This window comes from Castanea sativa, chromosome 9 (assembly GCF_040712315.1).
Source record: "Castanea sativa cultivar Marrone di Chiusa Pesio chromosome 9, ASM4071231v1".
NCBI classification, from domain to species: Eukaryota; Viridiplantae; Streptophyta; class Magnoliopsida; order Fagales; family Fagaceae; genus Castanea; species Castanea sativa.
The window spans coordinates 7,822,656-7,836,071 of record NC_134021.1 but is presented as its reverse complement, the minus strand read 5'-3'; the positions used below and the strand labels follow the sequence as shown (position 1 = coordinate 7,836,071).

The window sequence follows — 13,416 nt, the reverse complement described above, 5'->3', positions numbered from 1 at the left end:
AGTAAGTGGACGGATTACCCTTGTTGGACGGACAAGAAGGTAGATGGATATGAAGTGGATAGTGGAAATGCCACGTGATGCCCACATGATTTAATTAGTCCTCAAGGAACTTCAAATGGAAATGACTTGTGTTTCACGATTAACCCTAGTCAATAGAATCTCTATATGGAAAGGATCCCATAAAATACGTGCATTTATGAGGATCTTTTCTGCATGGAAATATTCCTCTTTGCCAAGAAACCAAGGTCAGTTCCACACTACTATAAAAACCCAAAACTCTCAGAGACTAAGGTACACATAATTAACCACAGTTCTGATACTTTAGAGTTACGAAAATTTTCTAACTTAACCTTCGGAGAGTATTTGGCTGGTACCACACAGGAACTCTTCGTAGGTTTTCTTCTTCTCTTTGTGTTGTGCAGATTTTATTTATGGCACGTGAGGACTGTGTGATTTACTGACGATTTTCAATATCATATATATATATATATATATATATATATATATATATAAATGATTTAGAAAATATGAGAAAAGCATCTCAACTTCTTTCACACTTCTCAAGAAGAAAAACATCTTTCACTCATTTGGCATAATGACATCTCATTTGGACACACTGCAACAGAGAAAAAGAAAAGAGGTGCAAGTATTTTTGGGTAAAGAATTCTTTGACTACCTAGGGGTGTTTGGTTTGTATTTTCAAACAACAATTTTCAGTTTTTAAACAATATTATACGTATTTCAACACACATTTTTACCAACACGTATATCCACAAATATTTTCAAACAACAATTTTTAATTTTTAAGCGCATCTACCAAATGGGACCAATGCCTCAAAATAGAGGTAAAGTGCTGAATTCTCATTGAAAAATGACAATAATCATTTATAGATTTAAAGTTATTGGCCAGGGTACCAGGTGGTCACGTATAATAATTACTGGTGGGTTACTTGCAGAGTAAAAGGTGCTTCTTGGGTTCTTATGAATCTAGATAATATATCAAAGTGAAGGCAAAATAAAATATCCAAATAGCTAGATTTTATAGACTCTAGTTTAATTTTGTACCAGGTATTCTTTTTAATTTAAATTACTCTACAACCATATAAAACTGACTCTAGTCCATCTTAAACTATTAATACAAAATTTCTTACCAAACTCATTATTAATTGTTGTAAAAATTATGATTCTCAATAATAAAAAAATTCATATACAAATTTCAATGGATCATTTTATCGTATTCTAAAAAATTAATTGTTGATTTTCAATATATTTTCATAACAACTAAATTTTCATGACTTATTTGAAAAAAATGTAAACATTAAATAAATTCATTTTATCACAATAACATAAATTACATTAAGAAGTAAGAAACTATAGTATTCTTCTTTTTTTCCCTTTAAGTAATAAAAAATGAATGATTTGTCATACTCTACCAAATAATATTTTTACAAAGTATTTTGAATAGTAGACAAAAATATAAAAATGAACATGTGTAGTATTCAACTTCAATATGAAGTTTAATATGTTTCTAATTATTATTTTTTATATTCACCCATGTGTACGTATAAGATTATAAGCTAGTATAATCAAATTTTGAAGTGAAAACTTGCCAGTCTAGATTTGAAAGATTTTGGTCTTCACTTATAAGATTTAAAAGAAAATTCTATCCATAAGATGATCCCTCCATTTTATAACAAACTGAGAGAACAATTTTTTTTAAGATAAATAAGAAGATAAGAGTTTTTTGTTTTAGATGATTATAATTAATGGAAAAAGGATCATATTCATATCTTATCATAAATAGTGACACTTACATATTTGGGATGCTAGTGGTGAACTCTCCAATATTAGCCTATAGGCCCAATAAAAGTTATAAGATAAAACTTAGATACAATTTTTAGGTGTAGTACATTAAGTTTCCAACTAATTTCAAATATATGGCTACATTGACAATGCAGTGCAAACAATTTTCTCTTTCCCAATAAAAATTTTAAATTCAATACACATGTTTAAATTTAATTCAAAATTATAAGTCAGTACTGCACCTACAGAATTGTTCATGTGTTCTATCTAATAAGTTATAATATTACACCACCAAATGAAGGCAACAAGTTGATAATGAGTTCTGATCACAACCAAAATAAAAAGAAAAAGAAGGTTCACAAGCTACTTGTAATTTAGATAGTGCAGCCACAAATGTCTCATGACTTTGGCTTAAGTTCCATGGATAGTTTCCTAATATCTTCAATTAACAATGCAATGTCAAGGTAAGAAGACCCTCCTTCTATTGCTATCTTTGCCATCTCTGCAAGCTTTCTTGCTCTCTCTCGTCTATCTTCCGTTTCTTTCCCTTCAGTCATTATCTTTCCTAAAGCATCCCGAACTTCCTCCCTCTTCACCAATACCCCAAACTTCTCTTCATCCCCTAAAGGAATAGCAATTTCAGCCCCCACTCTCTCACCAATCTTCAGTACTTGAACAACTAACTTCTCATTAAAAAATTGGTCAGCAAACATAGGCCATGTTACCATTGGCACATGTTACCATTGGCACACCAGCACAAACCGCTTCTAGCATTGAATTCCAACCACAATGTGTCAAGAATCCTCCAAGTGCAGGGTGTGACAAGATTAGTACTTGTGGACCCCGGGTCAAGAGGCCCCCCCTCCCTTTTGTCCTCTCTTCAAAGCCATCCTCAATTATCCACTTCTCAATCTCCCCATTTTTATCTTCTCTAATCACCCAGATGAATGGCCGGTCACACGCTTCTAAGCCTAACCCAAGCTCTATCAGTTGTAACAATGTAAGGCGAGAAAGACTTCCAAGACAAGCATAAACAACAGAGTTCTGAGGCCACAAGTCAAGCCACTTGAGGCATTGGTTTTCATCAATTGAGGACTTGTTAGCTCTCTGAGCCTTGTCCAAGTCTGCCTTGTTGGAAAGTGACACCGGCCCAATACACCAAACTTTATTTCCATTTGCCTTGCGATACCCTTTCACATATTCTGGTTCCAAGTCAACAAAACTATTAACCACGACCCCATAACCTCCTTCTTCAGAAGCATTTATCTTTTCATGAAGATCTTTGAAATCCTTCAAGCTTGTATTCAAGTTCGTAGGTAACTGTGCTCTAGTTAATTCAATTCGATCAGGCAAACCAGGAACAACAAAAGGCTCTAAATCAGAGACACTAGCACTCTCATTGACCTTGGATGCAAGTATATTATGACAACATAAGAGATTGAAACAGCTTGTTCCATCAAATAAAATTCTTGGTATATGAAACTTGTTAGCAATGTCACCTGTCCAAGCAAGATTCTTATCAGCTATTATGCAGCTTGGACTAGGTTCCATCTCTTCAAGTAATTGTTCTAGTGGTTGTTGTAACTTACTAACAGCATCAAAGAAGTTCCTAAATAAGCCACGCGAGGGGACTGTATCGATGTTTTCACATCCTTCTGGCAAGCCAGCCTCATGGAGTGGCAACTGGAGTTGAACTAGTCGAATATGGAGTCCAGAATCAATGGCACGGTTGATGATTGGTTTGATTCGGATGACATTAAGAGGTGTGGTTACAATCGTGAAGATAACACCACGTTGTGCAAATAGTCTGGCCATGTCAGTTGTGGATATAAGGTGTCCTGGGAACGGTAGTGGTACCATAACAAAGTGAAGCTGGTGGGATTGTAATGCCATCGATGTTTTTGGGAGCTAGAGTTAGTGTTGGAGAAATTGAAATGGCTAAAGGTTCAAATTTATTAGATGAATACTATAGAGATTCTTTTTGTGCCTCTTTAGTATTATTCTTATTACTTGTTTGTATTATCTGCTAATCGTGCAGATGTCGTGATGAGTATACCGATGATTAATATACAATTTCATGCTTGATGCTTGCCGGCTATGACTTTTATATGTCTTTTGGCTTCGTGTGATGGTTGCTGAAGAAGAGCAAGTTTCAATTGATTGCCAGTCTTTCTTTCTTTTCCTTTTTTTATTATTTTTTATTTTTTTATTTTTTATTAGAAGCAAATTGCCAGTGTTTAAAGCTACAGCTTTCAAGGAAATGATTAGTTTATAAGCTAATTGTGCCCTTAATACGGAGTTGAATGGGGTGTCCTATATATTAATTAACGAGGTTTTGATTAATGAGGGCATTGTGCAGAGGTTTCAAAATGGTCTTTTTTCTTTGGGGAGGGGGGGGGGGGTTGAATTTTGTTACTTGTATTAAGAAGTACAAGAAACTAATTAAAAAAAAAGAAGTGAAAATACATTTTTACTCCTTATATTTTGACTATAATAACATTTTATTTTATTTTGATCTTTACTGTCATATCACTAACGAAAATTGCTTATATGGTAAACACAATATATCGTTATCATATTAAATACTAATGTAGCCATTAAAATAATATTAAAAAAATATTTTACATTTTTTAAATGACACGTAAGTATTTAAATAAGTAAAAGTCATGACTAAAAATGGTTCAACTTCCTTTAAAAAATGAATTAATTCCATAATAAATTTCAATCTTATCATGGCTCATTAATTAAGGGGACCCAACTAACATTACGTGGAGCAAACTTAATGTTGAATTGACCAAGATTTACAAGAAGTATTTTTATAATTGATAGATGTGGACAGACTGAACTAAGATTATGCCAATTGTCACCTAGCAAAAACAAAAACAAAAGCCCTGATTGCAAACCAAAAAAAAAACGGAAAGTTCTTTTTAATAATTTAAGTATATGAATATGGCACTAAGATGTTGATAAAACAGTGTGAAGTGATAGATTATTGCACTGTAATCTTCTTTCATATCTAGGATAAGCACCAGCTATGATGTAAACAAATTACCTATAACAAATGGTGCACTTTACATTAGATGAAGGGGAAAAAACTCCCCATCTCTTATAGAAGTGTGTTAGGCTGATTTGCCATATTCTGCTTGTTGCTTATATCTTGAATTAGCAGTATCAAGTTCAAGTAAGAAGATCCCCCCAATTCAATAGCTCTCTTCGCAATCTCCCCAAGCTCTCTAGTCCTTTTCCTCCTCTCCTCTCTTTCCTCTCCTTCATCCATTAGCTTGTCTATGGCCCCCTTAACATCTTCCTTCTTCATCAACACCCCAATCTTGTCCTCCTCACCCCACTGTAAAGGATCCTCCACCCCAACCCTCACACCAATTTTTAGCACTTGCACTATTAATTTCTCATTGATAAACTGGTCTCCAGTCCATATAGTGGCCAAGTTAGCATTGGCACCCCAGCACATATTTCTATCGCGTCGGGTTTCGGGTCACAGTAAACCCTACCCGACCCGACCCAATATCAGTCCTACAAATAATATAGAAAAAAAATGTGATAAATGTTAGCAACTTTCTCCCCAGTTAGCAAATGTTAGTCACATTTTTTTTGTCTATAATGTACACCTTACATGTTATTTTTCAGCTAAACTAATAATTTTCCGATTAATAATCCCAGATGTAAACTTAAATGTTCAAATAGATTTACAATAAAGCAAGTATTTGTATAACCGAGGGATAGCATGTGAACAAACTCAACGGTTTGAAGAAGAAGTAGTAGGGAATGAAGTTTACGCCAATTGCCTTTATGTATGTATAATATAAACTATAAAGGTTGAGTGGCACCGATAATTATATCATGCATAGTACATTCTACACATGTATCTGTTAAACATGACACCTCAAACGATGTTGTTGTTGTTGCAAACGTGTGTCACAAATCAAACAATGCCATATCAAACGGCACCGTTCTTATAATGAGATATTATTAAATACGGAGTATTGCTATTATGCTAATGAGGCCATGTGCTATCACTCTATACAGTAATCGATCTCAGTTATACTTAGAGTAATTTGCATTCTCAAATACCACTTTATCTATTTTACCAATTTATTTTATAACTCATCATATATCCTAATTTTTAAATTTACATACAACTCAATAAAATAATACTAGCCTCATTACACATGCTCTGCAAGTGCGATGAGGCTCTTTTTATTTATTTATTTTTAGTTTAATGTAATTTTTCAATTTGAATTTATTTATTATTAGTGAGGTTACACATGAATGAATTTTTAAGAAATTAAAATTTAGGATTTGAAAATAAATAAATTGCTAGGCTTAGTGTGTACTAGTTTTTAGGGGAAAAAAATGTATTAAACATGCATGAGAAATATTCAAATAGAGAGTGTGCTAATTTCTAGGAAAAAAACTTATCTGGTAGTTTTTGTTAAATTTTGTTGAATTACAATTTTAACCTTATTTCTTATTTTTTAAGAATAAAGATTATTTAATTAGATTAAAGGTATTTTTGATATTTTTTTTAAATCATAACTAACTTTTTGAATCCTTTTAATATATAAATATATAGAGATAAACTACCTAATAAAATAAAATAAAAAATACTCATCTTTCTCTTTTTCTCTTTGCTCACTGCCACAAATATGACTAACGACCACACCACAACCAAAGCCAACCGACAACCAACACACCCACCATCTTAACTAGCAAAAAAAAAAAAAAAAAAAAAAAAAAAAAAAAAAAAAAAAAAAAAAAAAAAAAACCTACAAGTGAGCACCACACCCATCATCATAACCACCACATCCAAAAATCAATACATTAGCACACAAAAAAAATAAATAAATAAATAAAGAGCATAGACCTCCCAGATATACAGCAAATAAGAGGGGGTGAAAATTGGATGAGTTTAATAATAATCTATCTTAAGGATGTAAGGCTTCCGGAAGACAAGAGCGAGGCTAGGAAGCTGAGGGTCAATGCAGCCAAGTACGTCCTCATAAACGAAGTGTTATACAAGCAAGACTTTTCTTAGCCTTACCTAAGGTGCTGGGCTCCGGACGAGTCAAACTATATTTTGAGGGAAGTTCATGAAGGAGCATGTGACAATCATGAAAGAGCAAGATCGTTAGTCCATAAGGTCGTCCGTGCAGGCTACTACTGGCCTATAATTCAAGCAGATGCTAAGGCCTATGTCAAGGTGTGTGACCAATGTCAGCACTATAGCAACATCCCTAGACAGCCGTCGGAGTACCAGACCCCAATGATGGCCCCATGGCCCTTTGCACAATAGGGACTGGATATCCTAGGTCCTTTCCCCCTAGGAATGAGACAAAATTTTTGGTAGTAGGGATTGACTACTTTACCAAGTGGGTAGAGGCCGAACCTCTTGCAAAAATTACTCAGCAAAACGTTAAGAATTTTGTATGGAAGAATATTTAGTGTAGGTTCGGAGTACCTAAGATACTAGTATCTGACAACGGACGACAGTTTGACAACGCACTTTTTAGGGACTTTTGTGAACAGTTCGAAATCAAGAATCACTATTCCTCACCCTCCCACCCACAGGCGAACGGACAAGCAGAAGTGGCGAACCGATCCCTGCTAAAAATTGTCAAGACTCGGCTCGAGGGTGCAAAAGGGATATGGCCAGACGAGTGACCAGGTGTTCTTTGGGCCAACAAGACGACTGTGCGGATACCGACAGGAGAAACCCCCTTCAAGTTAGCCTATGGAAGTGAAGCGGTCATACCTGAGGAAGTTCACATAGCTAATCATCGAGTGGTGAAATACCAGGAGAAAGACAATGAAGAGCAACTCCGTCTTAACCTCGATCCCATTAACGAGGTAAGGATGAATGCAGAGCAAAGGACAACGAGATATAAGAATCTTATGGCTAGGCAGCATGATGCCATGGTAAAACTCAAGCGCTTCAACATTGGGGACCTCGTTCTCAAAAGAGTCTCCTTGGCAACCAAGAATCCAGCTCATGAAAAATTGGGACCCAATTGGGAAGGACCCTATAGGGTAATCAACTGCAAGAGGCAGGGATAGTACTACTTGGAAGCTTTGGATGGACGAAAGTTAGAGCATCCTTGGAGCGTGGACACATGAGGAGGTACTATCAAAAATAATCTTGGACGAGGGGAAGCAAAGACGAGGTTTCAACTATGGACGAAGTTACACTATGGTCTACGTGTTTACTTGTATTTACTGTTGTGTTCTTATTACTACTATGGTATGTTTTAAGAATAATAGTGCACTAGTTCTTAAACGTTTGCACCGTCTACAGACAAGTTTGTGAAAGACGAGGTTATGTATGAAAGTATTTTCCTAAGGCATTAGCTTCTAAGCATGTGCCATATTTGTGGACAATGATTATATAATAGTATGGTTTGGATTTCTAATGTATTCAATGCATAAATCTAATTTTCATAATAGTACCCACAAGGGGGCAAAAGCCTAAGACGAATAAAAATCTCTAGATGCAGGGATGTTACATTCATAAACTTTCCTCGAAATGAGGATAAAGTAAAGAAAAATAAGCTAAGGCATACTCATCTGAAAATATACGGATAAGAAAAGGGCATACAGTGAAGCATTAGTCCATACGAGCATCTGGCCAAGACGCTTAGGTGTTTTAGGACGAGTCAAACACTAGAAACGTCTTGACGAAAGATGAATGCCAACTGCCTAGCCCAAGGACGAGGTAAAGGACTGGCAAAATCATCATTGTCGTTTCTAAGACGAGTCACACTTAGAAAAATTTAAATGGCTAACAAAGATGTCCATGCATAGGTGGGTCGTCCATAAGAAAAACGCATGGACAACCATTCAACACTTAGAATGCTCAGACTGTTTAAAAGCCAATAACATTAGTGATGAAAACAGAGGATAAACTCGTCCATACAATCAATAATGGTTAAAAGTAAATATTCATCAGTCTAAAGAGGGTAGATGACCACCATCCAAAAACCCTTACAAAATAAGCCTTAAAAGGCAATTGTTAATAAACTTGTGCAAAGCACTCTGGACGAGAGAATTGTATTCAAATACATCTTAAATAAGGATCCTAAAAACAATGGACCCAACTAAAGAAAAACAAACAATAACATTAGAATAAATTAAAAATCTCGTCTTCAAACAGGAGGTGCATCAGTATTGGGGTCGTCCTAAGCTGGCTTTGTAGAGGCATCATCTTCAACATTAACGTCCTCTGAGCTCGTCTGGAGGAGGGAACTTGAAGCAGCTCCACCAAGGTTAAGTTTAATAAGGCTGAAGTCAATTTCAGGGAACTTCTCCACTATGTCCATCCTGAAATCTTCAAACCCAGCTGCATAGTTAGTGTCCAGTAGATCAGTGAATTGTTTGGACGACTTAAACTCTACAACTGCGTCTTCCTTAGCCTTTGCAAGAAGGGAACTTAACTCGTCGTTCTTCTTCTAGAGGAGTTCAAGATGAGTGTCCTTCTCTTTGACGTTTGTCTTCAACTCCTCGACATTGCTTTTCAGCTTCTTTGCATCCTCCTTAGCCTTGGCAGCCACTTCAGCCCACCTCTTAGACTTGTCCTTCTATTTTTGGACCGTCCTCTCCAGCAAAATCCTTGTCTTGTCTAATTCAATTGCCTGCCTAGACGCAGCGATAAACTTAGACATTGCCTGCACAAATTAAAATTTCATTATAATATGCATTTATACGTAGCTGACAAGATGAGGCATACATAATATGAAAAATGCATACCTTAAAAAGGTCATGTACGCCAGAACGTTCAAAATCCTTTAAAGACATGTCATAGCATGCTGTTACGTCCTCGTCTGTCACTACCTTTTCAAACCTTTCCCAAGCCAAGTCCTCATTGGAAAGATGGTTTTGAGGCACTTGTTGAGAAGGCTAAGACGAGGCAGGAGGGGCAACTTTGGACGAGATTTGCACGGACGGGAGATCCTTAGGTTCAGAATCAACATCCAAAATTTAAATGGAATGACCCTGGGGGACGAGGAAAGGATTGGGTTGATCGTCCTGGGTTTGGGCTTCCTTAGCCTTGTACGACTTACGCTTGGCCCTTTTATCCTTGCGTCTGCTTGGAAGATTCTCCAAGTCAACGCCAAGAGACAAACTCTTCCTTTTATCACCAGTGGATGGATGACGCTGGGTTTCCACCCCCTGCCCAGCTACCTCATCCACCACTTCCTTGTCCTTGTTCTCCTTCATCGTCGCCATTCCTAAAAAAAAGACGTTAGTCACAAAAAAAAAAAAAAAAAAAAAAAAAAAAAAAAAAAAAAAACAACAGAGATAGAAAAGACCTTATGTCTACGGACAATGAGTTCGTGGGCAAAAGCTTCAACGGACGGCTCTGGACCTAACCCCCAAGTGGCAAGACATTGAAGGCTTACCAAGGAATGGAACGTCCTGTCAGTGTATAGACGTGCTTTCTGAACTAGTTCAAGGTAAAACCTGCTCAAATGAGGTCGTCTAGCACCTACAAAAAAGAAAGGAAGGTGATTAGACAACTACAATAAAAATTAACAAAAAGTGAAGGGACAGCCAGACATACCTTCAGGATGAAAGTTCCCTAACTCTCTTGTGTAGGAAGGGAATGGATCCTTGTCAACCTCAATAGGACATCCAGCCCAAAAGCCTTAAACACCTCCCTCCATAAAACTTGCATAACGACAATTAGCCTCCATGCATTGGGGTTGAACTGGCATATACCTAAACCTAACCTAGAAAGCAACTCCTTGGCAAAGGCATTAAGTGGTAACCTTAAACCCCCTAAGAGGTAAGCCTAATAAATGCCAACGCCAAAGCTAGGTTGACAACACCACTCATCACGCACAAGTACCCTAGGATTTAAATCTTTAGGGATTTGGTACCAAGTCTTAAGAATCCCTAACTTTCTCTCATCTGTCTTAGAGGCAACCCCAACAGCACAACTATAAACTACCTTTTCCTCGTCTTGAGCAGAAGACGAGGGAGCACTTGTGCCAGCCTTGGACCCGGACTCAGCCCTCGTCCTAAGGTTTTCCTGAAATACCTCTAAGGGAATCCCAAGGACACCTGATTTATACTCGTCCGTAGTGTTTCCTTCACTACTGCTATTGCAATCACTACTACTATCACTAGACCCACTAAAACTACTAGGGTCATGATACTCGTCTATGGCTTTGTTAACACTATTGCTAGACGAAGAAAGAGCTACCTCAGACATTCTTTAAGAAAGCTTAAAACCCAAGGACCACGATGGAGAAAATACCTGGATCTAGACGAAAGGAGACTATGGACGCAAGAAACTTCTAAACGAGGTGCTAAGACGAGGGATGTCAAAGAGGAAAATTTCAGGAATAAGGAGGGTAGTGGCGGAATTCCACTATTTATAGGCAATAAACCCTAGTACCCAAAGCGACGCTACCAGCCAAAATGTGACAAATGGCACGTCCCTCGAAAAAAGAGCTGACATGACCAAGTCACCAATCAGATCATGACACGTGGAACACATAACAGCTGACATATTGACACACGTCCTAGACAACCCATAAACTAGGGGGCCACTGATGGGGCATAATAAAATACCAACTCCAACATCGTCTATGTAGGTCATCCAAGAGAAGGTCAATAAAGTAAGGATTGTATGAACCTCGTCCATAACTATCTCGTTTGTGCAGGAAGAAGCTTGGACGAGCTTTGCACAGTCAAGGGACGAAACCGCGCCGTCTCGTCCAAGGAAGCCATAAACTTCGTCCTAAACGAGGTCGTCCATAGGGGAACGACCTTCCTTCTAAGCGAGGTATGCTTAACAAGAGGACCTTCGGACGAGGCCCTGACACTTAGGAAAATTCCTGAGTGTGTATTACAATTCCTTATTATACGCACAACTTCTAGTGACCGTTATGTGAGAAGCATGTAACTCCTAAGCAGTTGTGAAAGTTATTTTTGAACCCTCACACCTCCTCGAATCCAAGAGAGGTTACAAGTTTGATAACCGTGTTTAGGACACTATATAAACGCTCATTCAGACCAAACAAAGGTATGTTTTTTACACATCCTAAAAAGTTAGAACTCCAAAATTTGAGAGAGAAAAACTAAGTTTGCCATCGAAGGGTTCTTGGCCGGCGACCCCGGTCACCTTTAATTGTTTTTCTTCCTTTTTTAGGCCATCAAGACAGCCAGTAGTCCTTTCAAGTCCGAAGCATCCAGCCTACTGATTTTCTTCGCATCATCATATATATATTTTTTAATGAGAACCAATTGTTCGCAGGATGTAAAAAAATTTACATTCCCTCCCTCGGATGTGGGATTTTTTTCTCCTGTTTAATTGCTAAAATTACAACTGGGATGTTTATACTCCCCAATGCTCTTATTATAAGCATGTACATAATAGAATCTTGTAATTAGTTACAGGTCAATGTAATAAGTTAGTAATTTTGTAAGATCTATATATAGCCTCTCTTATATCTCTTTTTCTATGAGTTTTCCCCTCTTCTTTCACTCTCAAGGATTGAGTCGAGGGATTTAGGGTTGATTAGGGTTAATATAGGGTTAAAATAGAAGTAGAGTTTGGGCTAGAGTTTGGCATACAACAGCCTCTTTAAAGTAAATTTGAAAATTTTACGAAATTAGATCTTAGAGTCTGTTTGGATATAACTTATTGCTGAAAATTGAAAACTGAAAACACTGTAACAAAATAATTTTTAAATCTGTGAATAGTGTCGTGGGACCCATTTTTAATGAAAAAGTTGCTGAAAAGTTCACGGGAGAAAAGTCAACAACTATGGCTTAAAAAAGAAGAGAAAACGCGCAAGAAGAAAATGCAGCTGAAAATAAGCTAGATCCAAACACTCACTTAGTTGACCAACAATCTAAGGATAGTTTCGACATCAATCTTGCATGACTAGAAATATGCTTTGCTCGATTGAGATTCTAAATTACTCTCGACCAAAATAGCTTGTCAGGAATCATTTCAGTTTCAACTATAAACTTCAATACTTAGTAATACAATGCAAATAAAATCCAAATTATACGGAAATTTTTATTGGAGGGTCAACACTAAAAATCTAACTTGTAGCATTATAAATATTAACATAAGTGAAATTTTATTTTCTGAATTGACATTATATATATATATATATATATATGTATGTATATAATCTCTTTTCAAGTCGCACTTCAAACCCATATATTATGGTCATCATAAGGATTTGATTCCCTTTTTACCTTCTACCTAACAAAGAAAAAGAAATGAATGAAGTTCACGTTAAATAATAATTAGTCAATAAAAATAGTAAATGTGACTTATAAGTGTTAGTTTCAAACACTTCTTAAAATGAAGCAATTATTTTCTAATAAAGTATAATTGATATAATATATTAGATTTTCTAAATTAAGCTATTTATATTTGTTATTTGAAAGTGTTTTAAGTTTTGTAAGATGTTTTTCCCCACAAGGAAGCATAATGCATTTTACATTCAATTATTATATAGGATGAAATATTTTTTAAATAATGTTATTTATAATTGGAATTTGTTTCTAATGTTCCTTATAAATGGACCATCCTCTATTCGTCTTAAATGACTTAAAAATGAGGCAGATATTCCCCTA

At 36.3% G+C, this 13,416-nt stretch overlaps 1 protein-coding gene and 1 pseudogene across 1 annotated transcript; both read right to left on the bottom strand.

Moving 5' to 3' along the window:
* Positions 1 to 2,201: 2,201 nt before the first annotated feature.
* Positions 2,202 to 3,856, bottom strand: LOC142608686 (UDP-glycosyltransferase 73C5-like; annotated as a pseudogene).
* Positions 3,857 to 4,909: 1,053 nt separating this feature from the next.
* On the bottom strand, positions 4,910 to 5,272 carry LOC142608685 (anthocyanidin 3-O-glucosyltransferase 4-like). The gene has a single exon (XM_075780379.1). It carries the CDS (start codon positions 5,270 to 5,272, stop codon positions 4,910 to 4,912), a length of 363 nt encoding a protein of 120 aa, XP_075636494.1.
* Between the last annotated feature and the right edge of the window lie 8,144 nt (positions 5,273 to 13,416).